We start from the raw sequence: 11,109 nt of genomic DNA on the forward strand, positions 1-11,109 counted from the left end.
TAAATTTTAAAGAAGGTTATTTATTGCCTCCAAGGTATTATCAGAAGATTGTTTTGGAGCTTCTGAGGTCTTGTTTTTCTTCTGGGACATATTGTAATCAGGTCAACTTCCTCTTTTTGTGGTGAAATTCTCTTCTTTTTTTTAATTTATATTTTCACACAGTAATATTTTCAAATTCGTTTTCATTTTGAGGTGCCTCAGACATCTCGTCTGATTTTCCATCTGGTTGCATTATTGACTCAGTGTCTGGTAAAAAAATATTTCCAGTGTGTCCTAAATGTTGGACTGGCCTTACATGCGACATTACAAATTGCATAACATCGTGCAACTAGTAGCGTTGGTTTGCCACTTACCACTTGCCGCTGGTTTCAGGCTCCGGACAAACCAATTACGAATGTTCTTCCATTGTTCTTTACAATCAGCCACTGCAAAGAATACATATTATTTGAATTTGAATACGGACTGGTTTATAAGTAATTAGGCCAAAATTCACGAGTGCCATTTTAAAGTCAAAATATTATCAATTAGTACTACAGGGTGCGCCAGAGAAACTTACTTATTTGAAAGGTCAATAAAAACAAAAGTACTTCAATTACTGTTTTAATTTTTTTTTTTATTTGACAATAAAATATCCCAATTTTTTTTTCATGCAGTCTTAAAAATGACATCGAATAAATGGCGACCTCTATTGCGCATACACTGATAAAGTCGATTTTTGAAATTCGTATCCACTCTTTGCAGCATATCAATCGGTATGTTGGCAATTGCGTCGCGAATGTTGATCTTGAGGTGTGCTATGGTCCGTGGTCGATCGACATAAACCAGAGATTTCAAATAACCCCATAAAAAGAAATCGCATGGAGTCAAATCTGGAGAGCGTGCCGGCCATTGGAGATCGCCTCTGAGGGAGATGAGGCGGTCGGGGAAATGTTTTCGCAACAAATTCATTAAGTCTCGTGCTGTAGCTCCATCTTGCTGAAACCACACGTTCCTAACGTTCATTTCTTCGAGTCTTGGAAGAAAAAATTCCTCGATCATGTTCCTGTAACGAGCTCCATTAACGGTAACTGCGTTCGTTTTTTAAAAAAAAAAAGGCCCAAATATTTCCATTACCGACATTGCACACCAGACAGTAACTCGCTCACAATTAAGTGGCTTCTGATGAAGTTCACGTGGATTTGCACCACACCAATAACGCATGTTTTGCTTGTTGACGCAACCGGATATGTGGAAGTGAGCCTCGTCACTGAAAAAAATGACCGCGTCTTCAGACAGGTTGTCAACCAGTATTTCACATGCATTTTGACGGGCAACAAAATCGTGTTCAGTTAATTCTTGCACAACAGCCAATTTAAAGGGATGAAATTGAAGGTCTTTATGGAGAATTCGTCGAACAGTGGTGTCAGAAATTCCCAAAGCAGCTGCGTGTTTGCGAGCCGAACGCACAACTGACTGCCTCACTCTTTTGACATTTTCCGGAGTTCTGATAGTCCGTTGAAGTCCATTTCTGGGTTTAGCGACATTTCCAGACTCCCGAAATGAGTTAACCCAGGACAGAATCGAATTACGGCCAGGAACGAGTCTGTGGGGAGGAATTTCAAAGCGAGCGCGGAAGGCACGTTGCGTAGCAACGTGGCGTAGCAACAAGTGAGTGACCGTTAGAAAAGAAGCTCTCGACTGCGAAGGCCCGCTGCTCTCTAGACCAGAGCATGATGGCAACTGACAGGAGGGAGAAACAAACTTGGGAACTTCTCCCTCCAGGTGCGCCCCCTCTCGCCTCTCTACCCACCCAACTCACCGCGCCGGGAATTTTTTCAAATAAGTAAGTTTCTCTGGCGCACCCTGTATATGGCAATATTTTGGCTTAAAAATTCTACAAGTGAACTTTAGCCCATTACTCTGAGGCAACCCTATATAATTAAAATTATATAAATATTTTTGTTTACTTTAGGTATTTAGCTACTGAATGTACATTTGCTGCCCTAGCTTTATATTTTCAAGAGGTGAACGTACCAATGGTTTAATTATAGAAAAAACTACAAAGACCATATGGAATTCATTAAAATGACTTTATATGAGTTTACTAAATGAAGAAGGATGGACAGATATATGAAAAAGATTTTTGAATAAATACGGATATGAATTATGGCAACTATCAAATTGTTTAGCAGCAATTGACGGGAAGCACATTAGAATTCAAAAATATCCAAATTCCGATTCTACCAATTTTAATTACAAAAATTATCATTCTGTTATTTCGCTGGACTGTTGCGATGCTAATGGTATCTTTACTTTAATAAAATGTGGCTATGCTGGTAGAAATAGCGATGGAGGCATCTTTCGAATTTCATCTGTTGGTCTATACAATTACTTTAGCACTTACAACAGAAAATAACCAACAAAAGGCTAGAACAATACCAGATATGGATAACTTTATAGATGAAACTTCTTTACCTCAACATCTACGAAACTACTTGACTAATTACTTTTTATTACCAAATATTTCTTCACCGTGGCAATGAAATTATAAAATATAAATAAAATCAATACAAATAACAAAACTTATATATTTTAATACTTCTTTACCTGACCATTTCAACTCTTTAGCTATAGTTGACCAAGCTTTTTCAGTAACATCTTTTCTCGAGCTTTCTTGTAGGGTTATTATATAAGCATTGATAATTTTTAATTATTATATACAATTATATAAATTTTAACATTTCATCGCCCATTTTCAGCCATTTTCATACAAAACAACGTTTTTTTAAGCCGGCGTATTGCAAGCGACTGACATCGCTGTATGCCGAGCGATTTACAGCTTGTCTGCTTTAACTAATCCGCGCCGGCTCATGTACAGATTTCTATTGAAACACAAGTGAGCAGCACAAAAGCGTATACGCCATGTTGCATCTAATACGCATCTACGACGAGAAGCTCCGTGTGCACAATACCTAAATCATTTCCACACTGCAATGAGAAAATCAACGGGAGACCACCTTATTATCTCTCGCTACTGTACTAGTATAACTACTACAAACCAAAAGAGAGGAGTTACTGATGATGGACCACCAATATCCGGCAGAGTAAGACACTCCAAAGCGGTGAGGCCTCTTCGATCATTAGCCAATGAAACCCTCGTTAACCCTCGTTAACACTACAATGTGAACATAAGAAAAAGTCCGTTGCACTAGGATTAGTACTTGGAATGCCAGAACCATGTATGAAGTCAGATTCATAACGCCTTAAAACTAATGAAAAGATAATAGAAATAATGAGAGTAATCGAAACGCGGTGGACAGACTCTGGTCAATGTGCTATCGACAATTATAAAATTTATAACTCAGGAAATCCCAACGATGATCATATTAATGGAGAGGGTATAATTATAAATACAAGACATGTGATAAACTTTATACCAATATCAGAGAAATATCAGTCAAAACACATCCAGGTGCCGACATCAAGTCTGATCTTCTATTATATCTTCTATTATACTTCTACTACAATAAAACTTGAATTAAAGAAAATTTAGCCAATAAGAAACAGAAAACACGACATAAGATAATTAAAAAATTAACACATAAAACAAAACGTTCATAAAAGAACATCTAAATACTGATAAGGTTACCAGTAATACAGGAGAAGAACTCGAAAAAATATTTAGAGCAAATCTGTGACAAGGGACACTGTCGTTACATTAAAATTTGTTCATAGAACTTCTAAACACTGCAATAAAATACATTTTTACCAATTTCTAATTTTATATTTCAAATATAAAGACAATACAATAGCGATAGCACTACCCGTTAGTACAACTTTGGGTCGTGTGTACCACTTCTTCATGGAAACTCCTGTAGAATTTTCAACTTTTATTCTAATATCATTTTTTGCGGCTGCCAAACTTTTTGTGGAAGCCGTTAGCTGATCCAGCATCAAGTTGAGAGAGTTCACTTGTTCTCTGAGAAACATGTTTTCTCTCTCTAGGCTTCGAATTAATTGATCTCTTTCACGAACAATTATTCGCATGTTCTGTGCTTCTATAGTGGCGTTTAGATCTAAAAATAAGGTAACATAAAAATTTCAGGATCCTTCAATTGGAATATAAGTTTAATTAAAATATTGGGGTTAGTTTAAAAAAAAATCCATTAGAATAGTTGAACAAAATAGTGGTATTTTTGATGACAAATTTATGTATGCAAGGTATATGAGCTTACGGCTTTGAATGTGAAAGTTCTAAAAATATTATGGAACCTATTTTGTTTTCAATTGATACATAAATTCCATTAATGCCATCTCGCTAAAAGGTTGAAATTATAATAATGAAATTTAATATGCACTCTACGCGTCCAAGGGTTTTTTCAAATTTTCATATTGATCGTTGTAGCCTATTTTTGATGGGCCACCCTTTAAACAAATATTTTCTGTTCCAACAAGCTAATAGAATTTTGCTTTTAGAATGCAGCGTATACATATAAACTCAAAACGTCGTGAGGAAAGTGAAGCCCGCATTGACAAATAAGAAAGAAATTAGAGCACCGTATTTGAACGTTTAAATCTATGTCACAGCAGAATTGGACGATCTACACATTCTTAAAAAGATCTTACCGGTGATTGTTCGAAACTTGATGGTTTTTGCCTTTTCTTGCATCAAAAATTTGCTCACACTTCCTGCTTAATATTATTCGTATTTCGAGTTAATACATATATATAAAATGATCCGAGTCCTAGTATTCTATCTTAACTTAGTAAGTAGTTTAGCTTAACCGACTTAGTCGTAGAAAAGACCCATGATATTACAGCGAATCATTGCCACATAATCAGTACTAAGAGCGTAATAGATTAAGAGGTGAATATTATACAGGATTTTAATTACTGTCATGCAGATATTTCAGAGGGTAGTACTGGTAATTAAACGATTAATTTTTACATAGTTGATTATGTACATTTGCAAATGTTGGTAAATTAGGGAGTATTCAATTTGGATACCTTTTTGCCATCGGCAAGTTCATAAATTAAATGGATCCTTGCATATTTTTAATTCGTGAATTTAACTCTCATCAACCAGTTCAAACGTCTAAAACCATCAAACAAAAAAATATTTGTTACAAAATGTCAGACTAACAATAAACAGAATGACCAATTGCCTGCCCCAAAGTATTTCGCATTTCATCTTGTAGTCAACGATGCTGCTGATCGTTGCTTGCTGATGTAGCTCTATATAATTTTTTTTCTGCATCGACGCAACGTTGGTCAATTTTGTTAGCAATGTACCTAGTTTGACGACTTTGAAGCTTTTATAAGACTTTTCCATCTAATTGACGCTTTAATTGAATTAGCTGACGATACTAATCTAAAAGATTCAAATCGTAACGCATTATGCATAGAAAGTGCAAAACCACTCGCAATAAAAATTTCTAGATATGACTTTGTCGTGACAACAACGCACACAATCAATATAAAGGGCATTAGTACCAATTAGATGGTGGGTATAAATGGCTGCCGCGTATACTTTAAACATCTCCAATTAAATACAATGCTAGCATTAGGCACTATGCCAAGTGTCTTTCAAACTGAAATATATGGCGGCAGAATAAATGATCGGTAGCAACATTACTGATAAAACGGTGGTTATCCAATATCCACACAAACAGGAAGTTCTTAAGCTGTCAACACCACACCTCACGTGGGAGCTAGTGCAACAATTCCGTCGCACCCTCGTAGAAGCTTTTTCCAAAAATAGAGCGGAAGGTGGTTGGATCAAGGGGCACAACAATACCAAGGGAAATCAAGCCGCCGACTTCCATACCAAGACGGTCGCCGCTTTTCAACCAGTAGGACTGGAGCACTTCGTATACCTGACCATGTCGAATATCAAGAAGCTAATAAAATCTCACTCTCAGACGCTTTTCAAAAAGCGATGGGATGAGACTCAAAGCTGCAATTTATCCAAGGAGTTTTTCAGCTACCCGGACAACCTGGAGGTAATCCGCAAATAATTGTCTCTGCCTAAAGGGAAACTACGTCTTATAGCAAGTCTTCCAACTAGTCACTGTCAATTAAATGAGACCAATATGCAAGGGATGCAACTATGAATGTGCTGGGCTAGATGACGAGCTGAGGGAAAACTCCCCAACTCCTACAACAGAGGTGCACAATGGGCGTAGTGAGGCTTATGTGCAGTGGTTCTTGCATTACCCTATACAATTACAGATTCAGAACGTTCAGAATTTGCACTATGAATGTCGAGGAACAATATGGAAACATTGCCAAAAATTAGAACAAGCTTTGACTTTCAATAATAATAATAATAGGTTGACGGTACTGATTTGTGTGATGATGATGCAAACCATTGCACGAAGAGTGCCGAAATCTTCAAATCCTTATGATTTACTATTCCTACTAAATTACTATATAAAACCTATCTGCGCTCAACTATGACTCAAGAATGTCTCGTAAGTTTATCGATTCTTTTTATTAAATAAAAAATTACCAGAAAAATTGATTTAGCAGAAATTATATCATCATTTTCTCAGGCACAAGAAATGAAAATGTAATATTTTAAAGTTTTGAAAGTGGCTTATCCAGGGAATTTTTTATTTAAATATAATAGACTTAAAGTAAGGTTCCTAAACATATCCAAAAAATCTAAAAATAGTCGTGTCTGAGCTAATGTTCATCCTCAACGTGAACACGGTATTGTCTGTTTTGGGCCTTACGATGGAAGTAAGCTGAAGTGTACAAACAGAAAATACTATAAGTTTTCACGTGTCATTAATGTCAGCATCAGCTGATCACATTTAATAATTTTTTTTCATATCATTAGATTAGGTAATTTTATTATGTTTTGGGTAAACTGTACAGTGGAAATGCCTTTATATAATTTGATATAATTATGCTATAATATGACGAAGAAGTAGTGAAAGTAGATTTCTAATCAAGTAAAACTTACCCAATAAACTGACATTCGTCGTGTTATCTCCATCACTTAAGAGCGTTCATCACCCCCTAATTTCTATTACATGGATAACTCTTTTGCTTTAAAAGATATTTTAATGAGATCTTCACTAGTATTTTTTAAATATTTAGCAGAAGAAGCGAAGTTATTTGTTTATTATTTTTTTTTAAATATTGATATTTTTCTTTTTAATAAAAAAAAAATATAAAAAAATAAATAAGTTCGCCTCTAGTAAATGCGTTTTTAAGAAATTAACCCTAATAACATTTTATGAAATTTTTAATAATAAACCTAGCAAACGTGTAATAGCAAAATATGGCAATTTTCATCAAATTTTAGAATATTTACTACGTCTCGGCATACTTGGCAGCATTGCTTTATGCTTTATCGATCCAAGATCTACTGGCGAGCGTCGTTCCTGTGTCACCCCAATGTTAAAAAATATTAATATATAGTAATGTAATAAATTATGTAGGTTGAATATTAACAAATACGAAAAGTTTGGACTACCTGATTTTAGTTATTTTTCGAACTTTTGCCCACAATCCTTTTTGGTTTGTGATGTAGCGTTGATGTGTTTATAAATTTGCCGTACGCTGCAATATTATTAATAATTGTTATTAGTAGGCAACTAATAACAATTAATAATATTAGGTACTTAGGTTAGATTAGTAGGATATTTAGTAAATTTTGTTTTTTTTTGTTTGAATTTTTAAGTCTGTCTGCAAGCGACTGTCGCCGCGCCATCGCGTCGCCTCGGTGCCGCCTTACCCCATTGTTAAACAATAATATTATATTATACACAGGTAGAATAATGAGAAAAACGAAAATTTTAGACTGGGTACCTGAATAACTGTAACTTTTTACGTACCCTAACACTTTTTAGTTTGTGATGTGCCGTTGCATGTATATGGAAGTCTGTCGTGTGCTATTTTTGTGAAAACTGTGAACTTTACTGTTATAGTGTTTTTGTTTTTATTGTGCAAGAGCAGTTATTTTTTGAAAAAATGGGAAAACGTAAAGACGGTAAATCCAAGGTTTACTATTCGCGCCGGAAATCAAGGAAACACAAAAAGAGTTATTATCTAACTAATACCAAAAAGTAAGTATGGATTTTAACAATTTTTTTTTTGAAAAAGTAGATTTATTAAAAACAATTAGATAAACAGTAGATAAATATTTCCAAAAATTATTTTATTATTTTGTCTCATTGTAAACATAAAAATATAATGTATTAGCATCTTACTGGAAATAAGATTTTAAAAATAGGTTCTTTTCAAAGATAAAATCTTACTATTTTTAAAAATTATCAAATGTCTTAAAATCTGTACATACATTTAACATTTTTTTTTATTTAATTTTTTTTTTGTATTATTGTATTAATCTCTATCCAAATCTATATTTTAGATTTGGCCATTGCAAAAACATACTAATTTTTTGTCATTTATTTTAGTACTTTCCGTACTTCTGCTACTGAAAGTATGCCAATTCATAACACATCTGAAGAGGAAATAGAAGTTGAAAGACAAAGGTTAGTGCTTTATAATTATCTATTATTTTATACATCGTAACTGGAAAATTCAAACATAATATCTATTTTATTTTTTAACGTGTTTTTGGCGCTTTTTATTTCATACAGAGTGAGCCAAATGAAAAATGCATTTTTTGATAGCGTTTGAGGTTTAATAGTACGTCAACTAAAACTGATTTTAGTTGACGCTTTTAATTAATTTTATTAAGTTACCTATATTAAAAGTATTAATACATTAAATTCCTAAACCAACATATAATGCTATAAAATAATATAATGTATAAATTTCTTGGAATTTTATGTAAAATCTAAAAATCAAATAATATATAGGGTGTGTAATTTAAAATAAGAAAGTTGACATCTACTTCCGGTATAACCAGACGTGATATCGTAATGCGGTTTTCACCGGCTAGTAAGGCTTTGTTCCCTGCTTTAAATGACGTAAGAAAATATATATAGTTGTATTTGACTTTCTTTAAATAATCCATCAGAAAGGGTAAATCACAAGTAAACGCCCTCTAGTGTATTTTAGGGAAAGTAATTTGACAATTTTTTTTGGTAGAAAAAATAAAGCAACAAAGGACTTTTAAACAAAATTTGTTGAAAAAAAATCGGTTCAGTCAGTGCCGATTTTCAGCTGTTTTTATATTTCAAGATAAAAACTCCCCCCACCACTTTATTTGACATTTGACAGAAATTTTTGTAAAAACTTTTTTGTGAGAAAATTCTTCTAGAATAGTAATATAATATTTTGAGGTGTAAGTTGTTAGAGATTTTTTTGGCAAAAATGCAATTTTAAGATTCAAAGAAGCTGTAGCGCCCTCTAGCGGCCGACCAATGAACTTCAAAATAATTTCCGGCTTTTTTTTGGGCCACTTTTATAACATTTTTTTTTCAAGGCAATACGATTATTAGGGCCTGAGATATAGCCGGTGAACATTCTTATTTGCCCACCCGGTACATAATATGTACCCAATTGGCCCATATTTCTTATTTTCTAATGATTTGTTTAAAAAGTGAATATGGAATGGTTTGTAACAAATTATTTTTAAAAAATTCGATGAAAAGCGTAATACCTAAACTCGTGATAAAAACTAAACTGTCATTTTGGCCATATTTTTTTTTATTATTTTTTAATTAGTTGAGTTTTTTAATTATTTATTTTTTATTAGTTTTCATATCAAAATATTACTTTTAGAACATCTCCTGATACCATAACTGACTACGTTATAGAAGGAAGGAGAATCGTAGATATTCAGAAGCTTTTTAAAGAAATCCAGAATTTATCCAGACACCCTCCATTTAATTGCACAATTGCAGATATGAACATTTTGACGGAAAATAGAAAAGGCTTAAAAAGTTCAATTTTACTAAAGTGCAAAATGTGCAATTTAGAAAAATACCTCAATCTGTTTACTCAAGATGAGTCTGAAACATCCATGGACATAAATGCCGCAGCAGCCTTAGTACCCATTTCAACGGGTATTGGATTTACTGCCGCGGAAGAATTTATGGCCATACTGGATGTCCCTTTTATGTCTCCAAATACATATCAGCAGCACCATGAGTTTGTGGGAGAAAAGATAAGGGAAACGGCTTGGAAAGCAATGGAGGAAGCCGCACAAGAAGAGAGTTTATTGGCCAAAAAATTAGGAGAAGTAATCGCCCCTGTATCACTGTTGTGGCTGATGGTGCTTGGAGCAAAAGGTCTTATAATGTTAATTATGATGCTGCTTCAGGAGTTGTAAGTTTACTATGATTTAGTTAAATACTTAATTTTGTTTGATTTTTTTTGTATTTTAGGCTTGTATAATTGGACAGAGGACCGGAAAACTTTTATTTCTTGGAATCCGAAATAAATACTGCAGCTTTTGTGCATACGCCAGTGCCAAAAACATGGAAGTCATTCCAGATCATACATGTTATAAGAACTGGTCAAATACATCCACAAGTATGGAATCCGACATAATTGTGGAAGGATTTCGAAAAAGTATTGACATGTATAATATTATTTATAAAAGACTTGTTGGGGATGGTGACAGTAGCGTCTATTAAAAACTGATCGAGGCTCGCCCATATGGAAGTTTACATGTGGAGAAAATTGAGTGCAGGAATCATTTATTAAGAAATTTTTGCTCCAAATTGCGTGAAATATCTAGTAAGTTTATTCATCATTAGCATTAATTTTTGAAAAAGCTATTAATTGTTCTTTATTTATTTTAGGTAAAAAAAGAAGCAACAGTACAAATAATCCGGTTTCACCATACCTGCGCAAACATATTTTGAACAATATACGAAGGATGAGAACTGCTGTTGCAATGGCTGTTACTCAAAGAAATAAAGAAGATAAAAGCTTTAGTATTAAAATAGAAAATCTTACTAAAGATTTAAAAAATATACCATCCCACGTATTTGGAGAGCATCTAAACTGTACAGCCATAGGATATTTTAGATGTGATAAAAAGTTTGGAGAAAAAAATTATATTGAAGAAATGAAGGCATGTGGGGTTTTGCAAGACATTGAAGTTTGTCTAAATAGACTCATATTGCATGCTTCCAGTTTGTTAAGAAATATGGACAATAATGTAGCTGAACATTATAACTCTGTGGTATGCAAGTTTAT

At 33.7% G+C, this 11,109-nt stretch overlaps 1 protein-coding gene and 1 long non-coding RNA gene across 3 annotated transcripts; one reads left to right on the forward strand and one right to left on the reverse strand.

Moving 5' to 3' along the window:
• Nucleotides 1-3,741: 3,741 nt before the first annotated feature.
• Nucleotides 3,742-6,993, reverse strand: LOC126750041 (uncharacterized). The gene is made up of 2 exons (XR_007665560.1): nt 6,950-6,993; nt 3,742-4,055 (listed from the first exon to the last, which is right to left on the reverse strand). It is a non-coding gene; the product is annotated as an uncharacterized LOC126750041 (long non-coding RNA).
• Nucleotides 6,987-11,102, forward strand: LOC126750040 (uncharacterized). 2 transcript variants are annotated; one of them, XM_050459549.1, is made up of 5 exons: nt 6,987-8,057; nt 8,409-8,486; nt 9,685-10,230; nt 10,290-10,644; nt 10,710-11,102. In XM_050459549.1, the coding sequence occupies exons 1-4, from the start codon at nt 7,963-7,965 to the stop codon at nt 10,297-10,299; spliced, it is 729 nt and encodes a 242-aa protein (XP_050315506.1). In that variant the 5' UTR covers nt 6,987-7,962; the 3' UTR covers nt 10,300-10,644; nt 10,710-11,102. The 2 variants fall into 2 exon arrangements, with proteins under 2 accessions (XP_050315506.1, XP_050315504.1); XM_050459547.1 differs by having other exon boundaries at nt 10,308-11,102.
• Nucleotides 11,103-11,109: the final 7 nt, after the last annotated feature.

Source organism: Anthonomus grandis, unplaced genomic scaffold (assembly GCF_022605725.1).
Source record: "Anthonomus grandis grandis unplaced genomic scaffold, icAntGran1.3 ctg00001174.1, whole genome shotgun sequence".
Lineage (NCBI taxonomy): Eukaryota > Metazoa > Arthropoda > Insecta > Coleoptera > Curculionidae > Anthonomus > Anthonomus grandis.

Excerpts from the sequence above, each read along its gene's own strand:
- LOC126750040 (XM_050459547.1), top strand. The coding sequence starts at position 7,963 with ATGGGAAAACGTAAAGACGGTAAATCCAAGGTTTACTATTCGCGCCGG. Across the intron at positions 8,058-8,408 it reads TATCTAACTAATACCAAAAA|TACTTTCCGTACTTCTGCTA; the intron begins GTAAGTATGGAT and ends CATTTATTTTAG. Across the intron at positions 10,231-10,307 it reads ATGATGCTGCTTCAGGAGTT|AGGACCGGAAAACTTTTATT; the intron begins GTAAGTTTACTA and ends ATAATTGGACAG.